The sequence below is a fragment of the Zonotrichia leucophrys genome, chromosome 23 (genome assembly GCF_028769735.1).
Source record: "Zonotrichia leucophrys gambelii isolate GWCS_2022_RI chromosome 23, RI_Zleu_2.0, whole genome shotgun sequence".
Classification (NCBI taxonomy): Eukaryota; Metazoa; Chordata; class Aves; order Passeriformes; family Passerellidae; genus Zonotrichia; species Zonotrichia leucophrys.
Window position 1 is genome coordinate 5,107,413 of NC_088192.1, and position 12,713 is coordinate 5,120,125.

The window sequence follows — 12,713 nt, forward strand, 5'->3', positions numbered from 1 at the left end:
CAGCCCTGCCTGAGCCAGGCCCAGAATGCAACAGCAGGGCTGGGTGAGAGAGCCCTGCTCAGTATGGACACACCAGTATGAACATCCCAGTAGGGACATCCCAGCTTGGACACCCCAGCAGGGACATCCCAGCAGGGACATCCCAGTATTGAGACCCCAGTATGGATGTCCCAGTATGGGCACCCCAGCATGGAGACCCCAGCACGGACATCCCACTATAGACACTCCAGTATGGACATCCCAGCATGGAGACTCCAGTATGGACATCCCAGCAGGGACATCCCAATAAGGATGTCCCAGTATGAATATTCCAGTATGGACATCCCAGCATGGAGATCCCAGTATGGAGACTCCAGTATGGACAGCACAGGTAGCCCCACATCCACTCTGAAAAGTCTGCATTGCAGGCTCTGTGGGATCAGTTATTGGGTTAAAAGGGGAAATAATCCAGGTGTCAGTTCTTAATTGGATAGTTTAGTCTTAAAAGACCTTGTAACCAGAGATTGTTGGCCATTTTGTGCCTTCTAATGAAAAGCTGCGGAGCTCACAGCAGTGAGACTGTTTTTAATAAGAAATAATAAACACCTGAGTCCTACCATGAACTACTGTCTCAAGTGTCTTCAATCCAGACCCAGAGAAACCCAAAACTGGTACAATCACACATCTGGTCTGAAGTGCTGCTGTGTTCTGACTCTCGTGGATTTTATTTGTGTGATTTGCCCCCTCCCAGATGTAGCACAGCCCCAAACACACACAGAGCTCTGTACATGAACCCCCAACACACAGAATTCTGTACATGAACCCCAAACACACAGAGCTCTGTACACAAACCCCAAACACCCAGAGCTCTGTACATGAACCCCAAACACACAGAGTTCTGTACACAAATCCCAAACACACACAGAGCTCTGACATGAACCCAACACACACAGGGCTCTGTACACGAACCCCAAACACACAGAGCTTGCACATGAACCCCAAACACACACAGGGCTCTGTACATGAACCCAAACACACACAGAGCTCTGCACATGAACCCCAAACACACAGAGCTCTGTACACAAACCCCAAACACACAGAGCTCTGTACATGAACCCCAAACACACAGAGTTCTGTACATGAACCCCAAACACACACACAGCTCTGTACACAAACCCCAAACACACAGAGCTCTGTACATGAACCCCAAACACCCCCAACTCTTCACATGAACCCCAAACACACCCAGAGCTCTGCACATGAACCCCAAACACACACAGAGCTCTGCACACAAACCCCAAACACACACAGAGCTCTGTACATGAACCCCAAACACACACAGCTCTGTACACAAACCCCAAACACACAGAGCTCTGTACATGAACCCCAAACACACACAGAGCTCTGCACATGAACCCCAAACATCCAGAACTCTGTACACAAACCCCAAACACACACACAGCTCTGTACATGAACCCCAAACACACACCCAGAGCTCTGCCCACTCACGTGTTTTCGGAAGAGGTCGGCGTGGGGGCCCAGCTGCGGGTCGGCCTCGCGGATGAACTGCATCACCTCCTCCACCGTCCAGGCCGAGGGGTCGCGGCTGCTGAGCCGGGAGCTGTCCCTGGAGCTGTCCCTGGAGCCCGGGTACCTGTCCGAGCCTGGGGAAGGCACAGCTCTGTCACTGGGGCTCGCTGGCACCGCCCCAGCCACTGCCCTCAGCCCCCCACTCAGCTCCTCTCCACAGCACGGCAGAGACACAGCAAGGGATGCCCCCCATTCCTGTGGTTCAGGTCTGGCACCCAAACCTTACTCCTCCTCTTTAGGTCTGACTTTTCAGGGCAGCCTGAGCCCTGGTCCCCTCTCTCGAGCCCCACTCCCCTTGTTTGGCCCCAGCTCCCACTCCTCCCTGTCCATGGGCAGACACTTCCCACCACAGCAGAACATCCCCTGCCATTCCCATGTCTCTCCCAACACTTTTAACACATTTAATGTGGCAAAGCTGGTTTATGTTTTCACTGGCTGCATCTTCTGATGGACTGAACCCACAGGTGACCGCCCAGCCTGAGCTCCCACCATGCACAGCCCCTTGTCTTAGCTCTGCCTGAAAATCTGTGGGAGGCAGCAGCCTGAGCTTTTCAGAGGCTTTTACTGATGCCATGCACCTAAAATGACATTATTTGCAACCCCACACGCTGCAATGAGCAGTTCAGCTCTCCTGCCCCTCTTCCCCCACACAGAGAGGTGCCACTCATGCATCTGCCCATCCTCCCAGCCCCACCAGGCAACTTTTGACTCCCCAGCCATTCCCAGTCCATCCTTGTGGACTCAGACACCCATTTATCACTTGGACACAGTTCAGCTCCTGCCTGTTCCTTTCTCCCCACTGCCAAAGCAGAAATGTCACCTGTCCACACTGCCAGGTGCCATCACACCTAACAGAGCCCAGCCTGTGGTACTGGCTGCAGTCAGAGAGGTGAGACTGGAGTTAGCCCAGCCCTTCACTGCCCCATGCACAGCTCAGGGCTGTGTGAGCTCTTACCCCCAGAGCTCAGCCTGCGCAGGGCAGAGCTGCTGCCCTGGCTGAGGCTGCAGGGCTGCTGCAGGTGCCTGTATCCCGGCAGGCGAAAGTCTCTGGAGCTCCTGCTGTGGCTGGATGAACTGACAGAGTTCAAGGCAGAGTCCATGGGGTCCAGGCGAGGCTCTAAGGGCCCTGGGAGGCCATCTGCCAGGACAAAGGTTTCACCTGGAATGCAGCAAGCTGCAGTTAGTGCACCTGAACGGCACGGCCACACTCCATGTGGGGCAGAGCCACAGCAGCATCGCTGGGTCCAACCCAGCACAGATCCCTCAATCCAGCACAGGGATCAAACCAGGCCCTGCCACAGCCCTGGCATTCACCAGCTGCCAATGGTGCCACCATCTGCCAGTGCCAGTCTAACCAGTGTAGTGACAATGGTCCCAGATGGAGCAGCAGCTCCTTTTTCAGCTACTCTGCTCATGCCCCCACCAGCCCTGAGGCCTGACTGCCCTGGGCCCTCTGGACACCCCAGCAGGAACATCCCTGGGATGGGCAGGGCTGTCCCCTCTGGATGCCAATTGTCCTGGGGTGAGGTTATGATGCTGTATCCCCATTCCTGTGTTCTGTTCATGCTGGATATCTGTTCTGTGCCTTCCAGACTGGCTCTGCAGAGCGAATGTTTTGTTTTGGTTTTGCTCTCAGCCGCTCCCCTACGGCTGGTGGGACACACAGACAGGGCAGTACATGGTGCTGCTTTTGCTTTTTGCTTTTGCTTTTTGCTTTGCTTTTTGCTTTGCTCCTGCTTTGCTCTTGCTTTTTGCTCCTGCTCATCAGTTAGTTTAGCTAAGCAGTCCAGATTCTCCCTGCGCTGTTTCTCCTTTCCCTTTTTTGGACCTACTCAAACCTGCTCTGGCCTGGGACCTGGGAACACCGAGAGTTTGCACCTTGTGACTGCAGCAGCTGCCCCAGCACAGGAGGGACTGAGAACAGAGCAACCAGCCCCAGAGAGACTTTCTGAATTTGTCATCTTTGTCAGAGCGGTGACAGAGTGGTGTCACCTGGTATTGTTCATTCTGTGTGCTGGGGGTGCTGTGCCTATTAAATAAACAGGTTCTTTCCACTTCTCTCCAAGGAATCCTTCCTGACCCAGCCGGGGGCAGGGGCTGTGTGGGTTTGCTTTCTGAAAGGGCCCCTTTGGAGATTCTCTCCCAGATTTGCCCTAAACAGGACACCAATGGACACAGAACTCACAGCCAGGCCTGAACAGAAGGGGAGGGGATGCTCCCTGAGGCGTCACACACTGCACCTCACCAAGGGCATGGCTCCTCTGCTTGGCATGGGGTGGCAGACACACGCAGAGCGGGAGGGAGCTGTGCCATCAGGGCCAGGCAATGCTCCCACACCCTGCTGCTCCTCTGGCCCCAAAAGCAACCACGAGCTGCCCCAAAAGCTGGTGATGAGCTGCTCATCCCTCCTGGGCTCCTGCTGGGTTCTTTTCCAGCCTAACCACATCAGAGGCCAATTCCCTGTACTGGAACATGCACAGGAGGGCCTGGGCCTCTAACACCCTCCCCAGAGCAATGGTGGCTTCCTCATCTTCTCCAGAAATGCCCTGAATTTGCAGCTGTCCATGGCACTGCTGGAATGGAGGGGCTGAGGAGGCTGTGCAGGGTGACAGGCTGCACTGGCTGAGGCAGCAAGATCTGCAGTCACAGACATCTTTTATGGAAAATCCTTTCCTTAGGATTTTTCCTCCTGAGAAGCTGATAGGGCTCAGGAACAAAATGTAAACATTGATTATCTGCTGCTGTGGAATGCAACAGGTGGATCTGTGATTGGTCTCATGTGGTTGTTTTTAGTTAATGGCCAATCACAGTCAGCTGGCTCAGACTCTGTGTCTGAGACAGAAGCTTTTGCTATCATTCTTTGCTATTCTTAGCTTAGCCAGCCTTCTGATGAAATCCTTTCTTCTATTCTTTTAGTATAGTTTTAATGTAATATATATAATAAAATAATAGATCAGCCTTCTGAAACATGGAGTCAGATCCTCATCTCTTCCCTCATCCAAGAACCCCTGTGAGCACCATCACACAGCCCTGACCTGCCAGGGCTTCACACTGTAAGGACATGAAATGGGAACACCCTTGTGTGCCTGCTGGCCAGCCTGGTGTGGGGTTATCACTGGGAAATTGCTGCTCCCACCCCAGGGCTTTGCCACTCTGCACTTGAGGCACTGCTGCCTTTGTTTGCTTTTAGGTCTCTGGGATATGCCCAGAAACAGCAGCACAGCCTTAAAATCTCCTGTACAAACTGGTGTGGACTGTTAGCCCTGTGACCTGTGCTGGGCTGGCCCTCTTGTCACTCTCCTCCTGCATGGACAGGTGTGTTCTGCTCTGCATAAAAAATGCTTTGCTGACTCTTGACTATTCCTGAATAACCTCAAACCCCTCCTGCACTCCCAGCATTGCATTTCAGCCCCAGACTGGATGCAAAGCAGAGCTGCCTGCCCTGGCCTGGCCTGGTGGAGATCCCTGCCCAGCCAGACCCATTGGTGGCTGTCACACCAGTGGGGTTCCACTGCAGCTGCTTCAAACTACATTTGGTCTCCTCCTTGTGAAAAATGCATGTATTTTATGATTGGCTTTTTGCAAATATTCAAATGAATATTGTATGTGTTGTGTTAGAGAGTAATGCTGTATTAATTCTCTTAAGTAGTGTGGTAAATATAAGTTCTAGGTTATAAAAAATGTTAAAATAGAAACAATGCTATGTAAGATTTTTTTTTTTTTAAGAAAGGACTAACAGCAAGATAGCAGCCACAGGACACCTGAATCTTTCAGAGAGAGAGAATTTATTGCCCTCTTATCAGAAGAAATGAACTTCTTCCTGCCTCAAAGGTGCTGTTAGAATTAGAAGAAGCTGACACTGACCAGAGAGAATCCTGTATTTGAATGGAATTTATGTATCATGTATGAGATGTATGAATATGCAACAGGTTATTCCTTTTAAGGGTTAATCCTTTGTTAATGTGGGTCCTTTTTTCAGGCTTGTGCTGCCCAGAAAAAGGTACCCAGATGTCCATAACTGTTTGTCTCTATTGTCTCATATTGTCCTAATTCAAATTGTCCAAATTATTATTACTCTAATTGTATTACTATTTTTATAACCATTTTATTACTATTAAACTTTTAAAATTTTAAAACCAAGTGATTAAAATTTTTCACACTCCTCAAACAGGACAGTTCTGTTTAAACCCCAAAACTTTTCCCATGAAACATCTGGGGGAGGGCTCTGACTGCCAGGGAAGGACAGGGCAGGAGAGGGTCAGTGGGCACAGCCCCCAGTGGCTGTGGGCATGGCAACAGGTCCAAGCTGTGCATCTCAGCCCTCCAAGGAACCCCAGCACCTTCTGGGGTGACACAGAGCTGCAGCTGGCCAGGAGGTCCTGGGACACTCACCCAGATGTGCTGGGTCACACAAACACGTGTCTGAGTGCTCCCCAAAACCCCAGCTCTCAGCAGGGATTGGTGTCAGCAGAAGGAATTTCAGGGCCCAGTTTGGAAGAGCACATGCACAGATTCCTGAGGATCCAGAACTCACCCTCAGAAATGATTTCACTCAACAATGAGCACTATCATGACAGGAGTGTGCTGTGATGCATTCTGCAAACACAAAAATGTGATCCTGTTCTCACAGCTGTGATCACAGACCAAGGGCCACAGGTGAAGCCCTGGGGGCTGATGTGCTTTTGCCCAGGAGCTAAAACTGAAGGCACACAGTGATCCCCAGGTTCCCTCACCCTGCACAGGGCAGTGCCTGCTTGGGCTGTAACTCTGCAGCAGGCTCAGTGCAAGAGGGATTGAGGATTTTCCTAAAAATACAAAAATACAAGTACACAGGGAACTGCTGAATGAATGATACCTCCAGGGAAAGGAGAAGGACAAGAGGGGAATGATTGCTGCCCTGGGAATCATCTGTAGATGAGACACTCCTGCACAACTGCACTCAGACAACACCCAGGATCCTTCACCCTTGATAACAGAGTGGGAGGAGGAGGTGGCTGATCCTCAGGCAGAGCTCCTTACACACACTGTTAGATTTAACTAAAGGCTGGCAGTTGGCACATTGTAGGGAAACATGCCACAATTAGTGGCTGAGAGGCAGGGAGCAGATAATTAAAGTTTAATTAAACAAATAGTGCTATAGACTCAACAGTGTCACTTTACTGCTAAAACATGGGAGTTTGGCCACAAGCACAAATGTGATTTGCACTACTCCTGAACACCCACTGCTTCCAGCAAGTGATGGGCTGTGAAGGCAGGTCCCCACTGTGCTGGGACTGCAGGGTTTCAGCAAAAAGCCACACAAACTCCACTGGATGCAAGAGCAAAAACAATGTAATATGTGAGATCCCTTCCTCATGTCTCTGCTTCTTGCCAAATGCAGAGTGAATGGAGATGTCCCACTGCTGCTCACAGCCTTGCACATGGCAAAGTGGGATGTGCTCAGGAGCTGCTGTGTGAGACAGAGTACATTCCCATGAGAAGATGTGCCTTGCTCAAGAAATACTCAATATCTGAGTATTTCAGGTGCATATTCTTGAAATATATCCTCTGAAATGCAAATATTCCTGCCTGAACATAAATTTCATGGTGGAGGAAGAGGATGTATTCATTCCAGCTTTTAGCTGTGGGATAAGAATGAATTTCTAGATGGAATTTGCACCTCATTTCTCCCTGCCTGGATGAAGAACTGAACAAGACCAAGCTGCTGCAGGAAGGATCACCCCTCACATGCAGCCACACTTCCTGCCCACTTGTCTGTTTTTCTGGAAGAGCCTGGAGAATTCTGGCATCCAGATGGCACAACCCACTCAAAGGCCAAGGGATAACTGAACAGACTCTGAAGCAGACTGAGAATCAATCTTGAAGAAACATAATGAAGGCTCCTCCTTGGAATTACCCATTATGGAAGCCTTCTCTCTTCACTGACAATACAGAGTGGGCAACAATCACCACCCAACCAAAGCATCTGAACCTTTGGAGCAATCCATTTCTCCAAGATCAGGCTGAACACTGCCTGTCCCACCTGCTGGGGGAAGAGGAAGGGCTGGGCAGTGCCAGCAGTTACCCAAATTCAGTGGCTGATGCCTCAGAGGGGAATCAAGGAGCACCCATCTGGAGGTGAGGAACAGAAGGGGACTCTGGGGACAGTTTCTGACCTGTCTAGATGCTGGAATAGATGATGTGGTGGGTGGCACTGCTGTGACAAATGCACAGTTTTAATCACTGCAGATAAGGAGGCCACTAGAAACTGTCCACCAGAGAGCCAGGGGATGGTTTGGGTTGGGAAGGACCTTAAAGCCCATCCAGTGCCACCTCTGCCATGAGAACCATGGAATGGTTTGGGTTAGGAAGGACCTTAAAGCCCATCCAGTGCCACCCCTGCCATGAAAACCATGGAATGGTTTGGGTTGGGAAGGACCTTAAAGCCCATCCAGTGCCACCTCTGCCATGAGAACCATGGAATGGTTTGGGTTGGGAAGGACCTTCAAGCCCATCCAGTGCCACCCCTGCCATGGCAGGGACACCTCCCACTGTCCCAGCTTGCTCCAAGCCCCAGTGTTCACCTGGCATTGGAAACTTCCAGAGATCCTGGGGCAGCCCCAGCTGCTCTGGGCAAGTTCAGTGTTAGAGGCAGGGTCAGAGATCCTGCAGAGCACAGGACACAGTGATGGACACAGACAAAAATCACCCAGCAAAACCAGGGAAATGGGCATTCTAAAGGGACAGCAACAGAGCATGAAGCCACTGAACTGGGAGCCTGCCCAGGAGTCTCCAGCAATTTTTCAGGGATTTCAGTCACAAAGAATTGTGACTAACACTGGCAGATTTCACCATCCATTAATTAAAAGCCTTAGTAAGATTAAATCTTCAGTCTGCATTAGGAAGGGTTTGCAGTTCAGTACGAAGTGGGAGGATATTTATTGAAGATTACTCAGTTCAGGGAGTCCTCCAGCTGCCTGGATCTTCTGGAAATCTCCCACCTGTGCATGCAAGGGTCACCTATGGATCCCACAGCTAAAATAACTGAGTTCATGAAAAATGAACTGGGCAAACTTTGCCTCTTCCTGGGAAGATGAATTCTGCTGCTGACTTGCACCCCAGCTGTGAAGGGGTTTAAGTGTCCTTGTGCTTAGTAAGGAATAAAAGTGGCAATTCCTGCTTCTGCACCAGTGGCATCCAAGGGACTCTGGGAAGGAGCAGCAGTGTGGGATGGGAATGGTGTGGCTGAGCTGGGGGAGCCAGTGACACCCCCCAGCTGTTCCACTGAGATCCTGGGAAAGGGCAGCAAGTTCCTGCACATCAGCATCTGCATAACAGGCTGCAGCAAACCCTCAGGGAAAAATCCACAAATCCAGGGGCAGATTGCCTGAGACAGCTGGGCAGCTTGAGCACTGTTAATCCCATGCACAGTGAGGGAAACTAAACCAGATTATACAGTGTGAGATGACGCCTGTCAGGCTTAGGAGGAATTCCTGCTACATTCCACATGCCTGACACATCTGTGTGGGGAACCTGGCTCACCACAGAGCAGCTCATCTGTCAGGACCCAGGACATCCCTCTGGCTGTCCAGGATGGCCAGGACCCCTGTCAGGGGGCTCAGAGACCCTGGCACAGAGCCCAAAACACCTGCGGGTTTGATTATGACCCATGGAGCAAATTACCAACCTTAGATGAGGATCTGCAAGCCATGACAGTTTAGGTGGGATAATGAAGTTATCACAGGGTGGAAAAGTAGATTTTGGGGTTTTGCTATGGGGGTTTAGGAGGCAAGATGGAGGGAACTGGGCATGTCCAGCCTTTCTCCTTCTCCTTCTTGGCCTCCATCTTCTGCTGGGATGGTGGCACTTTTAGACTGGTTTAGAGTAGAAGCTCACTGTCTAACATAGGTGATAGGTATTGGAAAGGTATTGTAAATATTGTACAGGTAGTTTTTAGTATAAAGACATAACACTGCCCTGGGGGCAGGCAGAGTGTCTGGAACTGTCCTGCTGGATGGACCTCAGCAGGACAGGAGAAAATTTTTTATAGATAAGCATCAATAAACAACCTTGAGACCAAGAAATGAAGAGCTCTGACTGCTTCTTCAAGTGCCAGGCTGGGAAAAGGGATTTTCAAACTCTTCTTGGGGTCACTGTGAGCAGCTCAAGCCCCAACACTCACCCACTCCCCTCTGGAACACCAAGCACAACCCACGGCAGGGATGAGCAAAGCAGGTCCCTGCAGCCAGGGCAGTGTGAGCCTGCAGCAGCCAGGACAGGCTCTGGAGCAGCTCTGGGAACAGACACGCTGTGCTCACCTTCCAAAGGGTGACGGTCATTCTTTGGTACCTTGGGGGAGAGAGGAGCACTGTATGGAGGGGGGTCTTGGGAAAAGCGCTTTGTACCCCGGCCTGGTCCCTGCAGAGAGCCGTCTAAGGAACTGCTTCTGTCTAGGAAAAGAGAACAAGCCCTCTTTAGTCACACCTCTGACTGTGGTTAGTTGTTCTTTAAGTGCTGCAAACACTCTGAATCAGAGTTCAGGATGGGCAGGTCTCAGCATTGTGGCAGATCTGGTGCTCTGCATTTCCCTGAATTCTGATTTATATTTTTCCACTCTGCCCAGCAGCCCAACTCTTGGCACTGACCTCTCATGGAGGCTGGTAACTCTGTGTGTGAGCTCATCCATGCCCAGAGCTGGGTGCTTTCCCTCTCACTCAGGTTTTGCTCTCTCTCATGATGACATGGGTGTGGCCATGATATTTTATAAAAAATCCTTTTGCTAAGATTTTTCTCCTGAGAAGCTGAGAGGCCTCAGAAACAAAATGTAAACAATGATTATCTTCTGCTGTAGAATGCAACAGGAAGATCTTTGATTGGTCTCATGTGGTTGTTTTTAATTAATGGCCAATCAAAGAGCTGGCTCAGACTCTCTGAGAGTCACAAGCTTTTGTTATCATTCCACTTCTTTCCTTGCTAGCCTTCTGATGAAATCCTTTCTTCTATTCTTTTAGTATAATTTTAATATAATATATATCATAAAATAATTAATCAGCCTTCTGAAACATGGAGTCAGATCCTCATCTCTTTCCTTGTCCCTGTGAACACCACCACACTTGGGATTTCTTTAGGAGTGCAGACATTCTGGGAAATGCAGTCTTGCCAGAGTCCCCCGAGCCCTGTGTGCATCACCAGCCTGGGCACCCACCACCTGCTCAAGCTGCAACCCAGCACATCTGGCAGGGCTCAACAGAGCAGAGTTTGCAGGTTTTACCAGAGAAAAAAGGTGGTGTGAGAAAACTAACACAAAATCTTATCCACGTTTTGCCATATTTTACCCAAATTATTGGCTTAATTCCATTTCTCCCCACGGCTCATCCCACACAATTCCTGCTGATCCCACTGTCACCTTGGACAACTGGCAAACAAACCTTGGATGATTTGCAACTCCTCTGTGTTGCTGGATTAAACCTTACTCCCATTTTCAATCTCCCCCTTCCATGGAGCCCCCAGGCACTGTCCTGTCTGCACTGGCAAACAAACCTTGGATGATTTGCCAGCCCTCTGCCATATCCAGTGCTGGATGAAACCCTACTCCCATTTTCAATCTCCCCCTTCCATGGAGCCCTCAGGCACTGTCCCTGCTGCTCCTCTCCAAACTCATCATCCCAAGGATGGTACTGTGAGCAAAGCAGACAGGACACTGCCATGGCACTGTCCCTGCACTGTCACTGCTGCTCCTCTCCAAACTGATCCCAAGGATGGGATTGTGCCCATCCTGCCCACCAGACAGGATTGCCATGGGCTGGGTATATCTCTGCACACACAGCATCAGTGTTGGATGGACAAGGAATGGAAGCACTGACACTGATGGGGACAGCAGCCAGGTGAGTGACACAGAGCCTGTTCCAGCTCAGGTGACTCCTCCTGCTGCCCCACACTGCCCAGCAAGTGCCAGCTGGGCCCTCCAGCCACCCTGAGAGCTCTGGGGTGGGCACAGAGGGTGAAATGCTCTGCACAAATGCCAGGAGGCACCAGCAGCTCTGAGAGCTGGCACAGGGCAGCAGGGGTGACAGGGACAGCAGGGAGTGACACCAGGGAGATGCACAATGCCCAACAAAGGGAGGCACGGGGGGGAGCACCAGATGGGCACGACTGAGGTGATTAAGGAGAAACACAAAGGTGGAGAAGGTTCCTGTTCAATCAATATTCTTCAGGGAAATGAAAATCTGCTTGCACTGAGGCCCTGGGATTCCATATCACCAAAAAATCACTGTGACATTGCCAGAAAAACAAATTCCCCCTCACTGCCCAGAGTGGAACCCATGCTCTTGGTAATGTCTCTGCACTACCCTTATGTCAAACTGCACAACCTTCTTCACCCAACAGGCACAGAATCACAACACAAGGTGATGCTTTACAAAGGTTTTTCCATAAGGTTTTGGCATTTCAGCTTTTTTTTTTTTTAAGTGGTTGATGTTAAAATACTGCAAACACAACAGGTCAGGTTATAGAAGTTAATTCTAGGAGTCAGAAGTGAGGTTGGTGTAAATTAATGAGAGGATAAACCAAAAAGAGAATTGTTTTTAAAGGACAAGTTTTAAGAAAATAAAGAAATGGAGTAACAGACAGAGCTGTACTCAGATTATCAGGAATAAAAGGAAAATGTCTTCAGTCCAAAAATGACATAAACCTCATGAATGTGATCACCAAAGAGGAAATAATCTGAGAGGGAAGGACCCCAAATCTCAGTGGATAAATGTTCACTTTGAGAAAGTTGCTGAGAACAAGCAGAACATTTCCTTGGATAAAAGGAGGCTGTGCACCTCAGGATGGGGAGTGCAGGATGAAGGGAGGTTTTTAACTCATTCTGTGTTTGGAGACAGTGCAAAGGCAAAGATGGGTCTGTGTTTCAGCTACACTGTCTGAGGAGAGCAAAAAGCAGTGAAAAGATGAATTCCTCTGAGGGCTACAACTGTTCTGCAACTACTTCCAGAAGAAAGAGAAGCAAGTCAAGCTAAAAGACAATATTAAGACCATGAGACACAGACACCAAGTATGCTGAAAGATTGTAGATTTAGACTGGATTTGTGGAAAAAAATTCTTCCCTGAGGGTGGGCAGGCCCTGGCACAAGTGCCCAGAGCAGCTGTGACTGCCCCTGAATCCC

General features: G+C 50.0%; 1 protein-coding gene across 3 annotated transcripts in view; it reads right to left on the bottom strand.

The window, feature by feature from the left end:
• Positions 1-12,713, bottom strand: part of SCMH1 (Scm polycomb group protein homolog 1) — a 51,810-nt gene that overhangs the window by 2,081 nt on the left and 37,016 nt on the right. For 2 of the 3 annotated variants that reach the window (XR_010442663.1, XM_064731437.1), the window contains exons 12-14: positions 9,867-9,998; positions 2,525-2,728; positions 1,489-1,643 (exon numbers count right to left, since the gene is read on the bottom strand). Coding sequence is in view for 2 of the 3 variants with exons in the window: in XM_064731437.1 (XP_064587507.1) it covers positions 1,489-1,643; positions 2,525-2,728; positions 9,867-9,998 (491 nt within the window). In the remaining variant the exon portion in view is untranslated. The remainder of the gene's footprint in view (positions 1-1,488; positions 1,644-2,524; positions 2,729-9,866; positions 9,999-12,713) is intronic. The other variant, XM_064731438.1, reaches the window with a different exon arrangement.